Raw genomic sequence first — 23,522 nt, forward strand, 5'->3', positions numbered from 1 at the left:
AAAAGGTCAGTTTGTTTTTAGAAACACAATTACATTCTTACCTTCATAGTTGCCTTTGATAAATAATATATTCATCAGAATATTAAATGATGTGCCATCTGAAAAGAAACCATGTAAATGCTGCAAGAGAAAACAACCAGAGAAAGCATTTAACATCATCAACTATTAAAATGATTTTTATACACTGCAAAATCTTATCTTATCAAGATTTATTTTCCTCTGCAGTCTGCACAGTTGGCTTTCTGAATACATGGACATACTTCTGACAGGCCAGAGGTTCAAAACCTGACACTTGGTCAGTAAGAGGAGAACTGATTTGAGAACAGACTCCTTCCCTTCTGGCAGGTGTATCTCTTGGGACGAGGCCTCCAATCACCTGAGGAAAGGTAAAACCACTCTTAAGAATAGTCTCCACTCTCCCAATGGGGTGATATCTCACTGTAACTGGATTCAAGCCAATCCAATATCAGTCAATATCAGCCCTAGAATTGGGGGTAGAAGAAGGGGCTCACAAGAAAAGGCATTTGCTAGGAAAAGACAAACTCATCTTTTCTCTCTGAGAAGCAGAGCTATGCTTGTAATACCAGTTCACAAAAGCCAATTGTTAAATTTTCAACATGAACTCATTTATACCTTGGAGAATTGCCAAATGCAAAAATAATGGCCTGAGTGATTGTTTTGCTTATTGTCTAGACTTTTTAAGAATGTGATGGAGGAAACATTAGTACTACAGGATTAAACTTCAAAGTGTAAAATCTCACCTCTCCCCATAGAAAGCTAATTGTTCAACATTATCAGCATATCATTGCTGACAAGTGTGGTTATTTAAAGAATCTAGGAGTGAAATGACTCAAGTAGGGGGACAAAAATTTTCACAGATGTTCCTCTACTCTAGGCAAGCCTGATGGATAAATGTCAAAATTTACAAAAAGCATATATAAAATCTGATGAGTCACTTCACAGAAGAATCCATTATAGGAATCCTTTAAAGAACCAGCTTCCTTTAGAATGTTTACAGTAAAATTAGATTTATAAGCTTTCCACGTAGAAATTCTATTTATTTCCCCCAAGGAGAGGGCTCGATACTTCCCAATGAAAGTACTAAAAATAAGCTCTACTTCTAGTAAGTTATCAATGTGCTGATTTTGCTTTTGCCACACCAGCACAAATGGTGGATAACAGAAGTCTTGGCCCTCAGGAGATGCTTTTATCAAGGTATAGATAATTGCTACTCTGGTTTGAGATCATTAAGTTTTAAGTCAGAGAGCAGAGTTTGAATCTTGCCTCTTACAATTATCACTTGTATGACCATGACAGCCTCTCTGTGCTGGTTTCTTTCTCTATAAAATAGGGTTGGTTTTTTTTTTGTTTTTTGTTTTTTTTTTAAGAGTTAAGGGATGGAGCCGCTAGGTGACATAGTAGATAAAGCATCAGCCCTTAAGTCAGAAGGACTCAAGTTCAAATCTGGTCTCAGACACTTAACACTTCCCAGCAATGTGACCCTGAGCAAGTCACTTAACCAGAACTGCCTCAACAGAAAAACAAGAAAAAGAGGTAAGGGAAAGGAGCCTCCACTTAGGATTTCATTGCTAAGTGGCTCAATGAGTAGAACTGCTAACCTGCTTAGTGTCAGCAGACTTGAGACTAGGCAAGCAGACTAGGCAAATTATTACTTTTTCTCTGCCTCAGTTACTCATCTGTAAAATGGGCTTAATAAAAGCACCTACTTTCCAGAGTTGTTGTGAGGATCAACTGAGATGATGGTAATAATAATAAAAGGTAAAAGCAATTACTTGTCCAAAGTGGGGGCACCTGAGTGGCACACTGGACAGAGTAGTGGGCCTGGGTTAGGAAGACTCATCTTTGTGAATTCAAATTTAGTCTCAAACATTTACTAGCTATGTGACCCTGAGCAAGTCACTTAATTCTGTCTCAGTTTCTGTATCTGTAAAATGAACTGGAGAAGGAAATGGCAAACCATTCCAGTGTCACTGCCAAAAAAATGCCAAATGGGATCACAAAGAGTGGGAATAACTGAAATGACTGAATAACAACAAATAACAAATGTCCCAAGCGCTGTGCTAAATGATTTATAATTATTATTTCATTGTGCTAAATCCTTTATAATGATTATGTTATAGATAATAATTTACTGCGCTAAGTATTTTATAATAATGATCTCCTAGAGATAATATTTCATTGAGCTAAGCCCTTTATAATTATTATCTCACAGAGATAATAATTCATTGTGCTAATAAATGATTTAAAATTATTTTCTCTATGATAATAACTAACACTTATATATTGCTTACCATGGGCCAGGCAGTGTACTAAGCACTTTATAATAATTATCTGCTAGAGATAATTTGGTGTGCTAAGCACTTTACAAATTTTTTTTATATAAGAGCTAACATCTGGTTCTGACCATGAGCCAGGCACTGGGCTAAGTAAATGCTTTACAATGATCATTTCTCTGAGATAATATTTATAAAATGTTTAGCATAGTGCTTGGTCCATAGTCAGCATTATATAAGTACTAGCTATAATGTAACATTATTAGTTCTCAACAAAGACATTCCCTCTTCTAATGCAAAGACGTAACTGTTCTGTAACTTGCAGCATCAGAGAGAGAACTGGAATGCTGACAAGTTAACTACACTGCCCATGATCAGATATCTAGTGGGCATCAGAGGCAGTAGTTCCAAGTCAGTTCTCTATCTATTACTCCAGGTTGCCTTTCAAATACTCAAAACATTCAATGGGATCACAGCCATTAAAAAAAAAAATCTATGTCAGTAGTGGTAACAGCACCTATAATATCTATAATATAAAAACCTTAAAAATATATACAACTATGAGTTATTATTATTGTTGGTATTATGCTGTCGATAAACATTTAAATGCACAAAGATGCACTTCTAAGTGTTAAAAGCATAGAATTCTCTTTCCTAGAAAATAATTGCTTTCTCATTCATCTCCTATATAAGGCAGATATTTATATGTAGGTCTTTTGAAAGTGAAACACACCTTAATTTAACAATAAGCAGACCTTCCTGTGGAAGAAAACTTCTTATAATTGAAGAAACTCCTTAATAAATCTTCAATTTATAGCCAGCTTGTGCTTCGAAGAATCCTAGACTGGATGAAGACCTGGGCTATAAATCCTACCTAATTTTGATTTCCGCAGATCAGTTAAGTTCTGTTTACCTTAGTTTTCACATCTGCCTAACGAGAAGGTCTTATGAGTAGCAGATGAAATAATAATATGTTTAATTTTTCTGAAAACTACAAGTGATTGGGTGAAAAGAATGTTGTCCAAGTATATCAGTTCAAAATCTTGATTTGGCTATGGTACACTGTGCATATCCTCTGGTCTGTGTCTGTTTCCTCATCTATAAAATGGGGAATTGGATTAAGTGACTAGTTCTTTCTAGATCAAAATCTATGATCTTGTCAGTGGTATCAAATTCAAAAAGAAATGGGGCCACTAAATCATACAGAAGAATCCCTGTGGACTGAATACTGACTTAGGAAGCCATATAGTAACATTATCTATGTTCTAAGAATGCAATGGCACAAAGGAAAACTGTGATAAAAGGAGATGATTTTTTCCTATAACATTAGCAAAATGGAAACTTACGGGAAATGGCCAACATCACCCTTATGGTAAATGGCTAATGTCACCTTCATGGAAAATGGCCAATGTCACCATTATGGGAAAAGGCCAATGTCTCTTTTATGGAAAATGGTCAAGGCAAAAAAGACAAATTATAAACAACAGACCTGGTCTTTGATGAGCTCCACTGCAGAATGTTCTAGGTTCAGCTCATAGCAAAGCCTTATAAAAAGGGGTCCAAATTTATATTCCCCTAAACTGACATTTCTGTTTTCAGCATGGTACCTGATAATGAAAAAAAATAAAAAATTCAAACAGTAAAAGAGAAGGAAAGAGGACAAATACCTACTACAGATTTCTAGGGAATTAGTGAGATTCAGAGATATAAGTTCTACATGAACATTCAAGGAACAGCATGAACATTTATTCTTGGGATGATTTTTTTGATAGCTTTCTATTTTTCCAAATACATGCAAAGATAGTTTTCAACATTCACCTTTGCAAAACCTTGTTATCCAAATTTTTCACCCTTTCTTCCCCCTCCTCTAAACAAGCAATCCAATATAAGTTAAACATGAGCAATTCTTCCAAACATATTTTCATATTTATCATGCTCAAGAAAAATCAGAAGAAAAAAACAAGAGAAAAAAAAATCCAAGCAAACAAATGACACCAACAACGATTAAAATACTATACTTTGATACACATTCAGTCTCTCTAGTTCTCTCTAGATGCAGATGGTTTTTTCCATCACAAGGGATAACTGCCTTGAGTCATCTCATTGATGAAAAGAGTCATGTCCATCAGAGTTGATTGAATGAAAGGGGATACTTAGAGCCTCCTTCCTTTGCCTGCAGACATCTCCTTTTCATAACTAGGACAAGCTACTTGAGATAATGGATTAGAGCTTGAACACTCCTGGTTTCTCTCTATTTTCTTCCCTTCTATTTCTGCCTGCTCTCCTTTACTCCATGAGCACTATCATTGTACTCTCTCACCTCCACTATCATAATCACTTTCTTATTAGTAGTAATATCCATGCTAGCCAGCATTTAGATTTACAAGGTGCTTTACTTTGTCCAACATCATCTCATTTGATCCTTACAACAACTCAGTGAGGTAAATGCTACTACTATTCTCACCATTTTAGAGATGTCACTAAAGTTAAGAAAGTTTAATTGACTTTGTCACACAGTTAGCATTTGAGGTAGCATTTGAACTTGGATCTTTCCTTCAAAGTCCAGAAGCACTTCCTCAATTTAACTGTCATAATGAGGCAACAGAAAAGAATTCAGAATTCAGATTCAGGTTGTTTTGGTAATTAAATAAGGGAATAGGTTTGAATGCAGTCTGAAAACGGTAATATCATATTTATTTGTTTTTGTTTCTATTAATACAAACAGCTAGCTAGTACAGTGGATAGAGTGCTGGATCTGAAGTCAGTAAGACATTTCAAATTAAATATCAGAGAATTCATTTAACCTCTGCCTCAGTTTCCTTGACAGCATATTGGAGTTAAAATAGTACCTATTTTCCAGGTGTGAGGATCAAATTTGATAATATTTATAAAGAGATTAGTCCAGTAGCCTGGTAAATAATAGCTTATTAATTCCTTTCTTCCTTTCTCCCTTCCATACTTACTTCTTCCCCCCTCCCCCAACTCTATAGTTTTATATATTTCCTCACTCTAGAGGAAACTCTATCCTTCTTTCTTCCCTCTCCCCCTTTTCTATTCTTCCTTCTTCCCTTTTTTCTATCTATTCCTTTTTCCCTTCCTTTCTCCCTTCCTTTCTTCCTTCAGTCCCTCATTTCCTCCTTTCAATACTTTTTTCTGATGAATTAATTTTCTCTTCCTTTCATCTTTTCTTCTTTTCCCTTTTTTCCATCATTTCTTCCTTCTTCCTTCTCCCCTCCCTCTTTTCCTCTCCTCCCTCCCTCCCTCCTTCCTTCCTTCCTTCTTTCTCTCCCTCCCAAAAACAGAACTTACTAGAGCTTCTTAATTATAAGAAATCTGATTAAAGAAAATACATCACTTGATTAATATGGGGAGAGGGTCTGACAGTACATTGCACAAAGCATTTAAATGCCTTTTATGGGCCAGGCATTGTGCTGAGCCCTAGGGATACAAAGAAAGGCAAAAACAAACAAGATATGTACAAAGTAGATATAAGGTAACCTCAGAGGGAAAGCTGAGAGGACTAGGAAAATCTGCTGCAGAAAGTAGAATTTTAATCGATTCTCAAAGGAAAGCTAATGGGAAGAATTATATATAAAGAAGAGCCAAAAAACAGTGAAGGGAAGGGGGAAGCAAAAGGATATCTAGTAAGTCCTTGAGCTGTTTAGGAAATGACAAGATAGCTGCTCTAGGCCCCCTCCTATAGTGGAGGATCCAGAAGGAGTTCTCCAATGTCCAACCTCCTTCCTCTCCAGGTAGAGCAGGCCCCGGTGCAGAGGGTACTGAAGAAGGTAAATTTCAGTGACCTTGCAGGGAGATGAGACCCAGGGATTATTTCAATCATGCAGCTCATTAGCTTTCTCACTATGCACAGAGCATAGAAGTAAGAGATCATACAGAGAAAAAGGAGCCCCATTAATATGTAGAACTAACATAACATGGCATTTTCTGGGCAAGTAAGACTGAAGCAGGAGAACTGCTTTACAACACACAGGTTGTCCACAAGCACCCTCACCTGCACCTGGAAACCCAAGGGACAATTAGAGAATCCCAGAGGCTGAGAGATGGAAGAGAGGGCAAAAAGCAGAGGGAAAGATGAGTAAAGGAAATACAAAAAAACTCCATTTTGTAAAATCTCAATACTATGATGAGTCTTCCAATTTCTCAATAGTAGAAAAAGTAATGGGTAGACTGTGTGAAGTGGAGACTACTGCAGTGGTTTTACTTACTCCACCTTCCTACCTTTGCACCTCTGCATATCCTCTGTCAGTGGTAAATGAGTGAGAAGCATTCCTCCTAATAGGGCATTGGGACATTCTTCCATCCATAGTAGTAAAAAGCAGGAAAAGGAGATCACCGAGGAAGCACCTCACCTGTAAATGGCACTTCTTGCCAGCTCCATGTCATCTTGGGTTTCACACAAATGGAGCAGGGTTTTCAGTTCCTCTTTTAAGATGAGACCCTTTTTCTTCATTTTCTCTTCAATGTCTTTAAAATAGATTTCTGAAAGAAATCCAAGTATGGCAATCATCATCTGGGCTACACTGTGAAGGAATCTCAGCTAACGGTATTAAGGGAACCAAAAGGAGTTCAAGGTGCAAGTACTGCAGAGGACCATTCTCAATTGGAGTCAAACAACGAGCATTAAATATCTACTATAAGCCAGACATTGTGCTAAGTGCTGGGGATACAAAGAAAGGTAAAAAACAATCCTCAAAGAACTAAACTTCTCACAGGGAAAATAAAAATAAAAATAACTATGTACACACAAGACTTGTACAGAGTGGATTCAAGGTAACCTCAGAGGGAAAGCTGGAAAGAATGGAGAAAATCTGCAAAATGTAGGTTGTGAGCTGATTTTTAAAGGGAAACTGTAAGGAGGAGGAGAGAAATCCCATAAATAGGGGATTGCCAATGAAGCTGACCTCAAGCAGACTTACAAAATCTACAGATAAATCTTAAGTTGGAGGAAAAAAGGAAACAAAATGGAAGCACATATAAAATCTCCTGGCAGAGAATGGCTAGATGGCTCAGTGGATAGAGTACCAATCTTGGAATCTGGAAGATCAGAGTTCAAATCTGGCCTCAAACACTTAACACTTACTAGCTGTGTGACCCTGGGCAAGTCACTTAACCCCAATTATTTTGCAAAAAACAAAAAATCTCCTGGCAGATGAGTTTTTATAGATTCTGAATATGAAAACAAAAAGGGGAAAAAAAGAACTGAAGGTGTAGGAAACATGGTTTTGTGTGATCTTGCTTTTGATCACTGGTATATATTATTCCAGAGCCTGTACTCTTTTAGTGCAGGTCCCCCTCATCCCCTGCCCACATGGGGTAGATGATTTAAAGCTTTTTTTTTTTTTCTCTTTTGGATTTCTGACTGGATTTAGATTCCAATATATCTTGGGGTTTACTGGCTAGATTTCTTTCTTAAGCCAAACCAACTTCTTAACCCATGTCTTAAACCCAAACCACTTTGATTCTCATTAACTGGGCAACAACAGGAGCTAGGTCAAACCCCATTTGGATAGTGTTTAGATCCTGATTGACTCAGACTGAATGTAAATAGCAATCATTTCTGCTTTGGCCAGAAACCCTGAGAGTCTTCCCCTCCTAGATATATTTATTTAGATTTTTTTTTTTTTTTTGACTAGGTGAAAGAGGAGATTTTTTGCCTCAGTTGCTTCTTAACCTTAATCACTGAATGGGTGCAGCTTCAGTCAAACCGAGACCTATTGAAGACTTTAGCTTAAAAAAATGCCAAGGTCTCCCAATGCATCCAGGGCTTCTCCAATTACCTTGAGCTATATCTTGATCTACATCCAGATGGGTCTGGAGGGGAAAGTGAGGCAGGTACCCGTGCCTAGCCCTTCCCTCACTCAAATCCAACTCACTTACATGTCATGGTTCTCTTAGAGAATGAAAGACAAACAGCAATGATCTTGTACCATCTGGGACCCACAGAGACTTCCACCCACAGCAGACAGTGTCAGGAGTAGGGATCTGAATCCAGGAAGATTGAGGAAATCTTGACTGATCAGTAACTGCTAAGATGTGACCCTGGATGAGAAGGAATCAGCACACTCCATGAGTGCAGAAGCAGTGGGGCAGCGACAATACTGCTTCTGGATACTTTCTGGAGAGTGGAATTCTTAGTTTAGGGTTCCACATCATAGGGGAGAACTAAAGTGAAGCTAGAGGCACCATTTCCACCCCTCCCCCCATGATAATTAAAGGTGCTTTTTTCTCTTATTTATCTCTTATTTAATATCTCTTATTTAAAAAAAAAAATGAACTGGTAAAGAACAACTCCACCATAGAATCTTACTATGGGAACAGATTAGTTCATCTTCAGAGGAGGGTACTAAAATTTACAAAGCTTCTTCTACCCCAAAGAGTAACATTAAATGGCTCCCTGTCCAGAGAGAATTTATAGAAGAACCCAAAAAAGACTTTAAAAATTAAGTGAGAGAGATTGAGGAAAAACAAAAACCCCTATCCCTACCCCCACCCCCACCCCAAAAAAAATATATATATGAACCAAGAAAAACCAAATTATGAAAAGAAAGCTATCCAACTAGAAATAATTCTTTAAAAATTAGATTTGGGCAAAGCCAAGTCAGTGAAGCTATGAGACCAATAAATAACAAAAGAGAATATAAAGAATGAAAAATAGGACAGAATGTGAAACATTTTATAAGAAAAATAATAGATCTAAAGAACAGATCAAGAAGAGGAAATTTAAGAATTGAACTACCTGAAAGCTGTTACCAAAAAGAAGAAATCTGACACAATAATAACACAAAAAATAATCTAAGAAAACTGCCCTGGAGTGATAGAACATGATGGAAAAGTAAAAACAGAAAAAAATCTACTGATCACCACTTCAAAGAGATCCCTTTTGGAAACACAGGAATATTATTGCCAAATTTCAAAAGCCCCAGATGAAAGAGAAAAATTTGCAAGAAACAACAACAACAACAACAACAACAAAAACAATTCCCATATGCTGGAGCTATAATTAGAATTGTTGTTTGTTGTTCTTTTTCAGAGAGGATCATAGCATCAGGGAAGTAATATCATGACATGCAAGTGAATTGAATTAAGTAATGGAGGCTGTGCAAGGTCACCTGCCTCGCTTTCCCCTTCAGGGACATCTGGGTCCAGTAGCCAGACATAGATCAAGACAATTGGAGATGGCCTTGGATGCAATGGGAGACCTTGGTCTTTTTAAACTAAGATCTTCAACAGGTCTCAGCTTGACTCAGGCAAGCCTAATCAAGGATTTTTTTTTTTTAATTCTTTAAATAACTTTTTATTGACAGAACCCATGCCAGGGTAATTTTTTAACAGCATTATCCCTTGCACTCACTTCTGTTCTCATTTTTCCCTTCCCTCCCACCACCCCCTCCCCTAGATGGCAAGCAGTCCTTTACATGCTGAATAGGTTACAGTATAACCTAAATACAATATATGTGTGCAGAACTGAACAGTTCTCTTGTTGCACAGGGAGAATTGGATTCAGAAGGTATAAATAACCCGGGAAGAAAAACAAAAATGCAAGCAATTTACATTCATTTCCCAGTGTTCTTTCTTTGGGTGTAGCTGCTTCTGTCCATTTTTGATCAATTGAAACTAAATTAGCTCTCTTTATCGAAGAGATCCACTTCCATCAGAATACATCCTCAAACAGTATCATTGTTGAAGTATATAATGATCTCCTGGTTCTGCTCATTTCACTTAGCATCAGTTCATGTAAATCTCGCCAGTCCTCTCTGTGTTCATCCCGCTGGTCATTCTTTACAGAACAATAATATTCCATAACATTCATATACCACAATTTACTCAACCATTCTCCAATTGATGGGCATCCATTCATTTTCCAGCTTCTAGCCACTACAAACAGGGCTGCCACAAAGGATTAAGGCTAGGTAGAAACTGAGGCAAAGAATTTCCTCTTCTGGCCAAAGCAGAAATTACATTTACTCTGAATCAATCAGGGCCCAAACAAAGATCAAATGAGGTTTGACCTGGAATATATTGGTGGCCAATCAATGAGAATCAGAATGGATAGAAAGAAATCTGGCAGAAACCCCAAGATATCTTGGGAGAGTTCAGAGATCCAAAAGAAAAAAGCTTTTAAGGGCATCTGTGAATAAAGATATGATAACCTATATAGATGGAGGGAGGGAAGGGGATTTATCAGCAATAAAAGACTATAGGTACTGGTATTACATATACCAACAATCAAAAGAACTAGGCCTATGGCTAAAAATATATCCAGCAAAATTATCCATAATATTAAATGAAAAAAGCATTTGACAAACTTGTAGATTTTCAGGACTTTGTCTCAACCAAACTAGAACTTAATAGAAAATTTAACCTGTAAGAGCCAATATCAAAAATTAGTTTCAAGGAATAACATAGATAAAAATATGTTTTTTACATGGAAATGTATTCCATATGTTTAAGATGGGCATCAATAATTTAGTAGGTCAAAAGAAAGATTGGGGCAGAGTTGAGTATCATCTGATTCTATCAAATTATTCCTTAGCCAAACTGTCTAGGAATAGGTAAAAACAGTACTTATGTCTTACAAATAAGGCATTCAATGGGGAAGGAGGGATATATATATATATATGTATATATATATATCAAGAAGGGTATAGCACTTCCAAAATGTATAAAGAAAAAAGAGGGGAGGGAATAGGATAATGTGGTGTACAGAAGGATGTGTAGATTTATGGCAGTGGGACAAGGTATATAGATTAATGAGCAAGACATAAAAGTTAAGGTGGGGTATAGAAGAGTATGTAGAATCATGGTAATGGGATAAGGTGTGTACATTAATGAGAAAGGGATAGAGAGAGAGAGGGAAAGGATGGTTTAGGATAAGGTGGAGTAGTGAAAGATATTTAGATGAACAGGAGTGGAATGAGATGATAAAAGGGAATGGGATAAAAAAGGGAAGAAAGAATAGGGAGAAATTAAGGAGTAGAATTAAAGTAAAAGAATTAGTTAGGGATTAAGACATAAGAGATATACACAAACACTACAACAAGGATCAGGAGTAGAATTTAATAGGAAAAAAAAGTAGGGCTAGTAATCACTGATCTTAGATAAACTGAATCTTGAAGATTTAATCAAGGGAGACAACTATGTTATATGTAAACTATATTGTTTTAAATGTATGTTAACATGTTAACACATGTGGGTAAATGTGTACATGGATATATATGTATATATGTATGTATATAGATATATGTATATGTATCAGTAAGTGTGAATATATACTAACTAGCCTGCTTGGGAGAGGTAGAGGGGGATGAAAGGGGAAAAAAAGAATCAAGTAAAATGTACACAGCATAGAACCAAAGAATTACTTATAAGGAACTAAAGGAAAGATGGAAATACATGAATATAATCTCTTCTATTATTATATATGCTTTCTTGAAATGGAAATTTATTGTTATATATTTTGAATCCTTCCTGATGTTCTGTTGGAGCATGATAATGGTTTATTTTTTATTTTCCTTTAAAAAAATAAAATTTTGTTCAATAAAAAATTATTTTTAAAAAGAAAACAAAAAACAAACAATATATTTTGAAAAAATAGAAACAAATACTATGAAAATATGACTTTAAATCAGAGGAAAGGAATTTTATTATCTATTTTAAAATAAAAATCAAAGAAAGCTAGCCACATGAATTTATGATAATGCCGCCTATGTCCTAACTCAGGATTCTCATGTTTTGGGGGGCTCAAAGGGTTGCCCTCATATCCACAGGACATTAAAAGAACCAGAGGGTGACCCAGGGTGCTGGGTAGATTCTCTATGAAGAAAGACATGGACAGGATTCTTAGAGTAGGAGAGAATGCAGGCAGGAGGTGAAAGGAGTGTCCATAGCAACTAGGCAGTTCTACTCAAGCATCTCAACAATATGGGCCTCAGTTTTCTAATCTGTGAAATGATAAGGTTGCTTTAATTCTCCAAAATTCCTTTTAGCTCTAACACTCTGTTTCTATGACATATAATTTCCATTGTTTAGAGATTTCAAATCTATTGAGATTTTAAATGGGATAACTCTTAAAGATGTCTTCAAGTATTCAAGGTTACCAGTGATGTAATCTGCATTTCAAAATGAATCAACAAATGTTTACTGAATGTCCATCATGTTCCCAACACAGTGTTAGGTGCTGTGGGGAGTATAAGCTGTATTCCATACTGCCAAGGAGCTGAGGATCCAATTAGGAGGATGTGATTCATGTCAATGACATAATCATGGACCAAACAAGCACTGAGATATATAGCAGTGACTATAATTACAATCCAAGTCCAGAAAATTACTTAGCCTAGGGAATGCTTCAGAAAGCATATGGATTTTGAGCTGAGTTTGCAAAAATAAGTAAAATTTAAGAGGTAGAGGGAAAACAAATATCATACAGTACAATCCAATAAACAGTTTTTCAACACCTACTGTGTGCCCTGTACTAGGAAAGATTCTGGGGATATCAAGACAAAACAACAATCATCTAGTCCCTGACTTAAAAAAAAAAATTTAAAAAACTTGCATTCTACTTTGTTCAGTTTTTTTTTTTTTCATTTACATCCAATTCTTCATGATCCCATTTGGGATTTTCTTGAAAGAGATACTGCAGTGCTTTGCCATTTTCTTCTCCAGTTCATTTTACAGACAGGGAGGGAAATTGAGGCAAACAGGGTTTCACATGGCTAATTAAAATGTCTGAAGTCAGATTTTAACTCACAAAGATGAGTGTTCCTGACTCCATGCCTGGCACTCACGCGCATACACACCAGGAATGAACATGACATATGGAAAAGATTGTCATCACCATTATAATAATGAGGATCACTCAATAAAAAGCAGCTTACCCAAACCATCACCATTACCTTTTTTGCCATTTAATCTATAGGAAACAGCCACTTTCGCTTTTTGGAATTCTTCTAGTTTCACGATGTCATCTGTAAGCAGATAGCGTTTCCCTAAAAGTTTGAGAGGAAAATAAAAACAGCAAAAGAAATGTATTGGCTACATGGTTAATCAGCAATTACATAGTATATACTATAATTTCAAAAGCTTTCAATCCATCATTAACTCTGACCTTTGTAATTAGGGCAACTATAAATAATTCTCATTTTAATGATAATATAGCTGTGGTTCAGAGAGGTTAAGTAAGTTACTCAAGAGTCACAAAGATTATTCAATAACTGACTGGCTTGAGGCTGGATTTTCTGGCTCTTACCCAGTATTTTCCCACTTTCACTCTCCTTGGTGGATCCCTGAAAGCTATTTTCTTGCTCTTGCTAGGCTAGCCATCTCCAGATGAGAACAAATCCCATGCAAACATTAAGAAAAAAAGACACAAAACCCTCTGTTTGCATTTCTTTAGTGATAATTCTCAATAAGTCTGAGTGATGGTTATTTTCTGGGAACAGGCAATCTATGTTAAGAGAAAAATCAGGCATGTCTGACAATAACGCTGTATGTAAGGAACAATTGAGGCCAAGTTCGGAACTTTATTTTACCTGCTTTTTTTTTGCTTTTTCTTTTTGGTATGAGTTTTCTTTTGCAGTCATGGAAAACATTTCCGCATTAAACATTTCATAATAGAAAACAGAACAAAAAAGAAAAGAAAAAAACAAAATTAAGAAAGTTTTAAAAGTTTGCTTTAATCTGCACTCAGACTCCATTGGCTCTTTCTATGGAGGTGGATAGTATTTTTCATCATGTCTTTAAGAACTGTCTTACATCAATGCATACTGAGAACAGCTAAGTCATTCACAGTTGATCATCCCACAAAACTATTATTACTGTGTACTTCACTTTGCATCAGTTCATCTAAGTCTTCCCAGATTTTTCTGAAATACTGGTACCATTACTAATAGAATAGCCTTTTATTTGGTCTCTCTTCATTTCAATCCATTCTCCACTCAGTTATCAAAGTAATCTTCCTAAAGCACAAGCCAGATCACACTACGTTGTTGTTTAGTCATTTGACTTATGTTCTATTTTTCCATGATCCCACTTGGGGTTTTCTTGGGGAAAAAAAAAAAAAACTGGGATTTTTTTTTTCCAGCTTATTTTACAAATGAGGAAACTGAGGCAAATAGGGTTAAGTGATATGTTCAGGATCACACAAATAGTATCAGAAGTCAGAGCAGGAAAGCTGAATCTTCATGGTGTACTATGGCGCCACCTAGTGACCTTAGGTCATACCACATGCCCCATTCCATAAACTATTGATTCTCTATCGTTTCCCCTCCCTACTATCAGACAGTAACCACGTGCTTGACACGTCCTTAAGAAATGCTTGTAGACTTCTCCCTTCCCCTTTCTCATCTGCCCCTCTCTTCCCGCACTGCTTCTCTCTTTGTTTTCCTCCTTTTGGTTTAATGGAAAGGGTTAACTTGTCACAGGAACAGAGTTCAAATGTAGTTGGGACACTTACAAATATTACCACATTTGACAAGTAATGACTTCAAGTATGATATGCACAAAAAAAAAAAAAAAAAAAAGGAATCGAAGCTTCTTTAACTGTGGATTGCGCCCCCATATGGGCTCATGTAACATTCATATGAGGGTCACGAAATTATAATTTATTTTCAGTAAATGTTTGGTTTATATATCTATTTTGTAAATCTGTGTTTAATGTTTGGCACGTCTGTAAAGTCACTCGGTTTCCCTCGGCCTCATTTGCAGAAAAGGGGGTTTGGACTAGATGCATCACACAAGCTCTTGAAAATGAAACCCCCTGACCCCCCAAATCCTCCTTTGGAGGTGACTCTATCCAAATTGTGTGACTGGACAAGTCACAACCTCAGTTTCTTCAAGTGCAAAAAGGGGATGGTAAACAGCATTCTCAGGGTTCTTGTGAGGATAAAATCCGTGATTGGATTCATAGACTTTACCATATTAAAAAATGGAGCCTCTTTTGGCAGTAGTCAATGCTGTAAAATAACCCATGCATGTAACTTGTAAATAAAAAGCTATTTTTAAAAAATGGAGCCTCTGATCTAATTAGCAACGTTCTGGGTATTGCCTAGACCCGTCCCTCAGGGCCTAAGATTCATGACGTAGTCTAGGGCTAGGGAAAAACAAGACTAGCCAACGCTACGCAAACTTTCCGGGCCTTCCCGGAAGTAATCTGCCAGTAAGTGGAGGGACTAATTGAAGTCCGCACCTCCCGGAGAGGGAGGGAGAGCAGATTACGTAATGGGCTACTCCATAAGCAATCGCGCCCCGATTCCCAGTCCCAACCCTCCCATGTCCCCTAGGACAAAAGTCGGGCCCCGGGGAGCTGGTACCTCCGAGGGCCCAGCGGCAGCAGCCGGGACGGAACCCTAACAGCACGCCTGAGGTCGCGGAACGCTGCATTGTTTCCAAGAGGACTCTATTCGAACGCCAAGACGCAACCGCCATTCTGGTCACACCCCCTCTTCCCCGACCGTACCAACTACAGGACTTGGGGAGGAGATGTCTCAGAATTGTTAATTCATAGAGTTCCTGCCTCCGAGTCACACCCACCCCTTTCAATCACAGGCGTTTCTAGAGGGCCTCTAAGCGTCTCGGAAGAGAAAGAAAAACTCTATCATAGGTTTCCCTCCCTCGGCCACGCCGCCCGGTCCTTTTCCCCACAGACCTCTCCTGCGTCGGCGTTGCATTTGGTACGTTCCATGATGGCGGCGCCCACGGTGCGGCACGGGTTGTTCCTGGCCCGGAATTTGGCGCTCTCTCAGTTCTCCCTGGCAGGTTGGTGATGGCTGTTTCCACGGTGGTGGGGGGACTGCTGCCTTTTGGCCTCCCCGAGGGCCAGCCGTGGAGTCGGCATAAAGAGAGGTTGGGCCAGGAGAGCAGGAGAACACGAGGTTTGAGTGCCATAAGAGAGGTGTTGGAGGAGTCTGTGTATGTCACGGGGCAGTGTTTTTGAACCTTCTTCCTCTCCCCCAACCCTGGGACACGCGGTGAAATAAATTTGGTTTGGTGCTCTGGGAGGAATCTGCAGTCTGAGTTTTACAGCCGCCTGGAAGCTGCATCTGATAATTTTTAATGTGTTCCTCCGGAGACTTGCATTAATAGACCAACATCAGTTCGGCTTGGATAATTGTCACGCCCCCTGCAAAGTAGCCGTCTACCTGCGTTGCTTTGAGCAGCCCCCTTTCTCTCCTCTTTTTTTTTTTTTTTAAACTTGGAGTTCCCGCTCCTGTGTAAAACGTGGAGAGGGTTGAGTTAATCACAAACCATGTGGCTTCTGACCTTGGCCAATCCTTCTACATGACCTTTCCTTGACACAGTATTCTTGCCTGTACAGCATGAATGACAATTACATTAGTGTCATTGTGAGATGTGTAATGGACAGGTAATCCCTAGAATCAACCATTATCTCTCCATGTCATCCAGTGTCCACTGAACCTCTTACTGTTCTTTCTACCTTGGGAAGATCTATTAAGTCATCGTTTAGAAATTTAGAGTAAACTAAAGTTCATCGTGGATTCTATCTGTAATCATTGCCTCTCAGGAAGGGGCTGGTAACCGCTCTTAATTCCAGTGGTTTTCCCCTCTTTAAATTATTTCCTATTTATCTTTAATTATGGAGTTTCCAACGGACACAATGAAAAGGAAACCAAAAATGATATTAGAATTTCAATTCGTCTACTTATTCAACTGCTTTATCCTCTCATTTGACATCTTACTGTAAACCCAGGTGGTTTTTGCAGCGGTGTCTTAGGACCTTGTTTAAATCCACAAAATATTTGCTAGCACTCATCACTAAACATTTTGTGAAGTTATTTATTCATTCATTCAATTACACTTTAAGTGCCTGTGCCTATTATTTGCATGGTATTTTCCTCCTTGAGCTTGTAAGCTTCCTCAGGGCAGAAACCTATCTTCCTTCCTTCCTTCCTTCCTTCCTTCCTTCCTTCCTTCCTTCCTCCCTCCCTCCCTCCCTCCTTCTTTCTTTCCTTCCTTCCTTCCTTCCTCCCTCCCTTCCTTCCTTCTTCTTCCTTCCTCCCTCCTTCCTTCCTTCCTTCCTCCCTCCCTCCCTCCTTTTCTCCCTCCCTCCCTCCCTCTCCTCCTTTCCTCCCTCCCTCTCTCCTTTCTTTCCTCCCTCCCTCCTTTCCTCCCTCCCTCCTCTCTCCTTTCTTTCCTCCTCCCTCCCTCCTCTCTCCTTTCTTTCCTCCCTCCCTCCCTCCTTTCTTTCCTCCCTCCCTCCCTCCTTTCCTCCTCCCTCTCTCCTTTCTTTCCTCCCTCCTTCCCTCCTTTCCTCCCTCCCTCCCTCCTTTTCTCCCTCCCTCCCTCCCTCCTCCTTTCCTCCCTCCCTCCCTCCTTCCTTCCTCCCTCTCTTCTTTCTTTCCTTCCTTCTTTCCTCCCTCCCTCCTTCCTCCCTCCCTCTCTTCTTTCTTTCCTCCTCCCTCCTTTCCTCCCTTCTTCCCTCCTTTCTTTCCTCCCTCCCTCCTTTCTTTCCTCCCTCTCTCCTCCTTTCCTCCCTCCCTCTCTCCTTTCTTTCCTTCCTCCCTCCCTCCCTCCTCCCTCCCTCCTTCCCTCCTTTCCTCCCTCCCTCATTTCCTCCCTCCCTCCCTCATTTCCTCCCTCTCTCCCTCCCTTCCTCCCTCTTTTTTCTTTCTTTTCTCCTTTCCTCTCTCCTTCCTTCCCTCCCTTCCTTCCTTCCCTCCCTCCTCCTTTCTTTTCCTTTCTTTCTTCTTTTCCTCCTTCCCTCCCTCCCTCCTTCCTTCCTTCTTACCCTCCCTCTCTGTCTCCCTGCCTCCTTCCTTCCCTCCCTCCCTCCTTCCTTCCCTCCCTTCCTCCTTCCTTCCTCCTTCCTTCTTCCTTCCTTCCTCCCTCCCTCCCTCCTTTCCTCCCTCCTTCCCTCCTTCCCTCCCTCCTTCCCTCCCTCCCTCCCTCCCTCCCTCCCTCCCTCCTTTCCTCCCTCCCTCTCTCCTTCTTTCCTCCCTCCCTCCCTCCCTTCCTCCTTTCCTCCCTCCCTCTCTCCTTTCTTTCCTCCCTCTCTCCCTCCTCCCTCCTTTCCTCCCTCCCTCTTTCTTTTCTTTCCTCCCTCCCTCCCTCCTTTCCTCCCTCCCTCCCTCCTTTCCTTCCTCCCTCTCTTCTTTCTTTCCTCCCTCCCTCCCTCCTTTCCTCCCTCCCTCTCTTCTTTCTTTCCTCCTCCCTCCTTTCCTCCCTTCTTCCCTCCTTTCTTTCCTCCCTCCCTCCTTTCTTTCCTCCCTCTCTCCCTCCTTTCCTCCCTCCCTCATTTCCTCCCTCCCTCCCTCATTTCCTCCCTCTCTCCCTCCCTTCCTCCCTCTTTTTTCTTTCTTTTCTCCTTTCCTCTCTCCTTCCTTCCCTCCCTTCCTTCCTTCCCTCCCTCCTCCTTTCTTTTCCTTTCTTTCTTCTTTTCCTCCTTCCCTCCCTCCCTCCTTCCTTCCTTCTTACCCTCCCTCTCTGTCTCCCTGCCTCCTTCCTTCCCTCCCTCCCTCCTTCCTTCCCTCCCTTCCTCCTTCCTTCCCTCCCTTCCTCCTTCCTTCTCTCCCTCTTTCTTTCCTTCCTTCTTTCCTCCTCTCCCTTTCTCCCTCCCTCCCTCCCTCCCTTCTTTCTTTTCCTTTCTTGTCTCCCTCCTTTCCTTCCTTCTTTCCTTTCCTCCGTCCTTCCTTCCTTTCTTTTTCTTCCTTCCTCCCTCTGTCCCTTCCTTCCTTTTTCCTTTTTGATTTTTATTTGTTTATTGTTTTGAGGCAGTTGGGATTAAGTTACTTTCTTGTCTCCCTCCTTTCCTTCCTTCTTTCCTTTCCTCCCTCCTTCCTTCCTTCCTTTCTTTTTCTTCCTTCCTCCCTCTGTCCCTTCCTTCCTTCCTTTTTCCTTTTTGATTTTTATTTGTTTATTGTTTTGAGGCAGTTGGGATTAAGTTACTTGCTCAGGATCACACTGCTAGAAATTTCTGTTAAGTGAGGCCAGTCTTGAATTCAGATCCTCCTATTATTTTTTGGTTTAATAACTTCAATGGCTTCCCCTTGTCCAATTCTAATTTTCAAAGAATTATTTTCATCTAATTGGTTAACTTTTTTTCATAACCTTGTTTTTCTTGGATGGTTTTTATTATTATTTTAGTTTTTCTTCAATGTCTCTAATTTGAATTTTTTGAGTTCTATAAATTCTCTCTGGATGAGGAGCTATTTCACATTACTCTTTGGATTAGAAGCTTTTTTTTTTTAAACTAATGTCTCTATGAAGATGAACCCTTGTCTTCCCTTTTCCCATAGGATGTTTCATTATTGGGGTTCTTCTTTGCTGGTTCATTTTTTTTTTTTTTAATAAGAGATATGAGTGTAAACACCTCTAATCGTGGGGTGGGAAGATGGTACCTCAAGCTTTTGTTTCTTACAACTCTGACTTGGACTCAATCCAGAGCTCCACCCTCCTGCAAGTGCTGGCCAGCAGCATCCCACCCGGCTGTTTCTGTACTTAGTGGGGCCATACACAGCTGGACCATGTGAATGAAGCTGGGCCTGGTGGTCCCGATCAGCCCAGATTCACTCCCCTCCTGGACTCAAATCCCAAGCTGACAGTTATGGAGGTGAAGGTCTTGGTTCCTGCTGTGGCTGCAACCACACCCAGTGAGTCCCAGGAGTCCCCAGCTAATGTTTCTGCTGAGCTAGCCCAAGGAGAGGAATTGGTACTTCCAAATGATTCATCCCCAGTCTGGGATCTTTTCAGATCTTCTGCTTCTGGAGGACTCTGGTTCTGCACCACGTCTTGCTTTTTCAGCAGTTTGTGTTCATCCTTAATTTATTCTATTTGTGGGGGAAATCTGGAGAGTTTGAAATTTATTCCACCAGCTTCCCAGAATCCTCCCTGCAACTTTACTCATTTTGACCCCAAATTCTGCCCTGTTGGGAACTTTTAGAATTGTGTCTTTATCTGGTATGTTAGCTACTAGTGTCTTTCATTCATTTCAGTCATGTCTGGCTCTTTGGGTTTTTTTGCACATTTACTAGAGAGGTTTGCCATTTCCTTCTCCAGCTCACTTTACAGATAAGGAAACTGAGGTAAACAGAGTGAAGTGACTTGCCCAGGATTACACAGCTGGTCAGTGTCTGAGGCTGGATTCACATTCAGATCTTGACTCTACCTCCTATTTACCCCTGTTAGCCACTCCTAATTTTCAGCTTTTTGTTACCCCAAAGTGTGACAACTCTGCCACTGTCCCTTTATCTAATCGTTGAGGAAAATGTTAAGCCTCACAAGGCCAGATGCAAATCCCTGATGTTTCCACTAGAGAGCTGGCATCAAACCATTGATGGTTATTTGGGGTTTTCAACCACTTAATCAATTCTACCTAACTGTACATTTGTCTGGCCTACAGCTTTCCTTTTTGTCCACAAGAGTTAGAAAGTTGGTCATATAGTTTGCTGACATCTAGAACTGATTAAATGGTACGTGTCCAATCTGGTAACTATCAGTCAGTCATGGAACATTTGAAAGTTCCTTTTGTGGGCCAAGCTCTGTGGTAGGTAAAAAAGAGTTTTTGCGCTCAGAGAACTTTAATTCTTTGGGGTGATAACATGTACATGTGAAAATGTAACATACATAAATACAAATAAGAAAACTGAAACCAAAGAGATTTGAGTTCTCTGTGAAAAAGAGTGTAAGAAACAAAACCCCAAAGAGGAAACAATTGAACAACATATGTTTTTTTTTAAAAATGATAATTTTTTCCCAATTATATATAAAGAGTTTTTAATGTTTTTTGTTTTGCTTTGTTGAGGCAATCTGCCTCTTAACATTTTTTTAAATTTTGAATTCCAAAAATTTTCCCTTCCCTTCTTGAGATGGTAAGCAATTTGATATGTTTTATATATATATACAATCATGAAAACACATTTCTCTTAATCATGAATAACAATGCATAGTCATAAATAACATGTATTCTTTAGAATAAATGGAAAAAGAAATTTTAAAAAAGAAATAAATATATGAAATGATACCTGCTGCATAAATAAGCCTACTGAGATAGCTGTCCTTTTCTTCTCTTAGGTAAAAGATGCCTGCTGTCTGCAGCTTATGTGGATAGTCAGAAATGGGAAGCAAGAGAAAAAGAGCTTTGTAATCTACGTAAGTTTTACATGTGTTGGGGGGAGGGGGAGTTGTAAATTTTTTAAGTACTTGAAATATTCTTGGGAGCCCATGCTCCTAAGTTCACTAGTCCAGTTATTCATTAGATAAGCGAGAGAAGGAGAAAGAAAAGAAGGGAGAGAAAAAGAAGGAAGAAGAAAAGGAAAAGGAGAAGAGAAGGGGGAAGGAGGAAAGAGAAGGAAGAGAGAGGGAGAGGAAAGGAGAGCATTTATATTAAGTGGTACTGGGCATACAAATACAAGCAAATAGGATGGCTGCTGCTCTCAAGGAGTTTACAGTCTAATTGGGGAACTCAGCACATAAAGAGCCAAGAATGGTAGGCTGCTAGTTTGTAGAGAGTTCAGAATGGAACCTGGTATAAAGTAAACAAGGCTGAGCATTCTCATAAAATGGATCATGTCTAGGACTCATTTGTCTGAGATTGGGCCTGGGGGAGGCATCTATCTCCAGGGTAGGGAAGCTGCTACTGAGGAGATGAATTTTAAAAGAGAATTGGCAGTATATGGAACACCCAGGGATTATGTTTGATAGCTGGATTTCTTGTACTGCCAAGCAAATTTACTTCCAAATTGCTCTATCTTTGTGGATGCTTTTCAGGCACTCCTATCTTCAAAACCTTTGTTGTCTGTGCTGACTTAAATGGATTTTATTCTTTTTTTCATTATCAACCTTTTCATCCTCCAGTTTGTCTTGTTGCTTTCTTCAAAATTCATCATTGGCCTTTATTATCTAGTGAAAGGTCCCACTTCTGAGAATAATGCAATACCTACAGTTTCACCAAAGCCATTTAGAGGAGAAAATGCTTCACCTGCAATGCAGTAGGATGCTAATTATACCAACCCCCTGTTCTCTCATGTCAGATCATGTTTCAGACAGCAGTCTAAAGTCCTGAGGGGGAATGGGGGAATGGCTTATTTAAAAAAAATCTAGATATTCCAGACTATTGGTGTCCTGCCTTTATGTGCATAATCCCCCTAACATTGATTAGGTTAAAAAATCTGTGGTTAGAGATTGAGACTGGATTTGTGACTTCACTGATTTAGAGAATTCTTGGAAGAAGAAACTCTCTCTCTCCCTAGTAATAAAGCTTATTACTGTTTATTTAATCTGGAGTCTTAGTTTCCTGAAACACAGACAGGTTGATTGATCTTCCTAAAGTCATGTATATATCAGGCAGGACTGGAATTCATATTTTTCTGTCTGAAACCAGCTTATCCACTACATTATATTACCTTTCTTAAATCAGGGATAATCTTATGTAACTATTGCAATTTTTGTTGTTATATTTTTCTACTGTATTTTCTATAAATTTCATTTTTGACTTCTTTTAGTTTTGAAAAAAAAACACAACTCACTTTTCTAATAATTATTCAGCTGGATTTTCTATACAGGTTCAGACTTTCACAGACATATTTTGGGGTATTAGGAGTATACAGTCTCTTCATGATAAGATAGGAACAGATCTGTGATCTCCTTGCCAGCACTTCATTGCTGAGAGCCCTGAGGTGTTACCAGCCTTGCCTCGCATCACATTTGGGTGTCTGAGGTGGCCCTGGAATCCAGGTCTTCCTTCCCCTATCTGCTGGGCCTTGAGGCCTCTCAGTCAGAATAAAGAAACAGTTTTTCCTCCCATCCTCCCCTCTCCACTCCCCTTCTCTCCAACAGAGCAACAATAACTGCAGTCTCAGCTGGCCTCTTCAAAGCTGGATCCTGTGTGATATCCTCAATACCTTCCAGCTAGATAAAGAAGAAAGCCCTATGTAGATAAAAGATAGATATAGAAGACAGACCAGAGAAGAGTTTTACAGAGATCCACAAAACAATAGGATGAAAAGGCGACACCCCGAAAAGATCAAAGCCTGAAATCCATTTCATTCTGAAGAGGTGGCAGGTTTGGGAGGGGTCATAAGACCTGCTAGCAACACAAAGATATAAATGATCTAAATTTGTGTCTCTGTTATGGGTTTGGCAGTGTAATAAATATTTAAGCACTTAGATTACATGGAATGCAAGATTTAGAGCTTGTGGAGCTCTCCGACCAGTCAGTAGACAGGATAAAAATACCCAGATAAATAGAATATGTGG

The 23,522-nt window shown here is 39.4% G+C and overlaps 2 protein-coding genes across 2 annotated transcripts in view; one reads left to right on the plus strand and one right to left on the minus strand.

Annotated features, from left to right (window-relative positions):
* The window catches only part of PTCD2 (pentatricopeptide repeat domain 2), a 40,104-nt gene extending 24,131 nt beyond the window's left edge, over positions 1 to 15,973 (minus strand). Inside the window, exons 1-5 of the mRNA XM_051992482.1 lie at positions 15,623 to 15,973; positions 13,208 to 13,300; positions 6,665 to 6,794; positions 3,784 to 3,901; positions 42 to 120 (exon numbers count right to left, since the gene is read on the minus strand). Of these exons, the coding sequence (XP_051848442.1) occupies positions 42 to 120; positions 3,784 to 3,901; positions 6,665 to 6,794; positions 13,208 to 13,300; positions 15,623 to 15,737 (535 nt within the window). The 5' untranslated portion in view covers positions 15,738 to 15,973. The remainder of the gene's footprint in view (positions 1 to 41; positions 121 to 3,783; positions 3,902 to 6,664; positions 6,795 to 13,207; positions 13,301 to 15,622) is intronic.
* A 10-nt stretch (positions 15,974 to 15,983) lies between these two features.
* Positions 15,984 to 23,522, plus strand: part of MRPS27 (mitochondrial ribosomal protein S27) — a 129,283-nt gene continuing 121,744 nt past the window's right edge. Inside the window, exons 1-2 of the mRNA XM_051992471.1 lie at positions 15,984 to 16,067; positions 21,339 to 21,416. Coding sequence (XP_051848431.1) covers positions 15,992 to 16,067; positions 21,339 to 21,416 — 154 coding nt within the window. The 5' untranslated portion in view covers positions 15,984 to 15,991. The remainder of the gene's footprint in view (positions 16,068 to 21,338; positions 21,417 to 23,522) is intronic.

Source organism: Antechinus flavipes, chromosome 1 (assembly GCF_016432865.1).
Source record: "Antechinus flavipes isolate AdamAnt ecotype Samford, QLD, Australia chromosome 1, AdamAnt_v2, whole genome shotgun sequence".
In the NCBI taxonomy this organism is placed as follows: domain Eukaryota; kingdom Metazoa; phylum Chordata; class Mammalia; order Dasyuromorphia; family Dasyuridae; genus Antechinus; species Antechinus flavipes.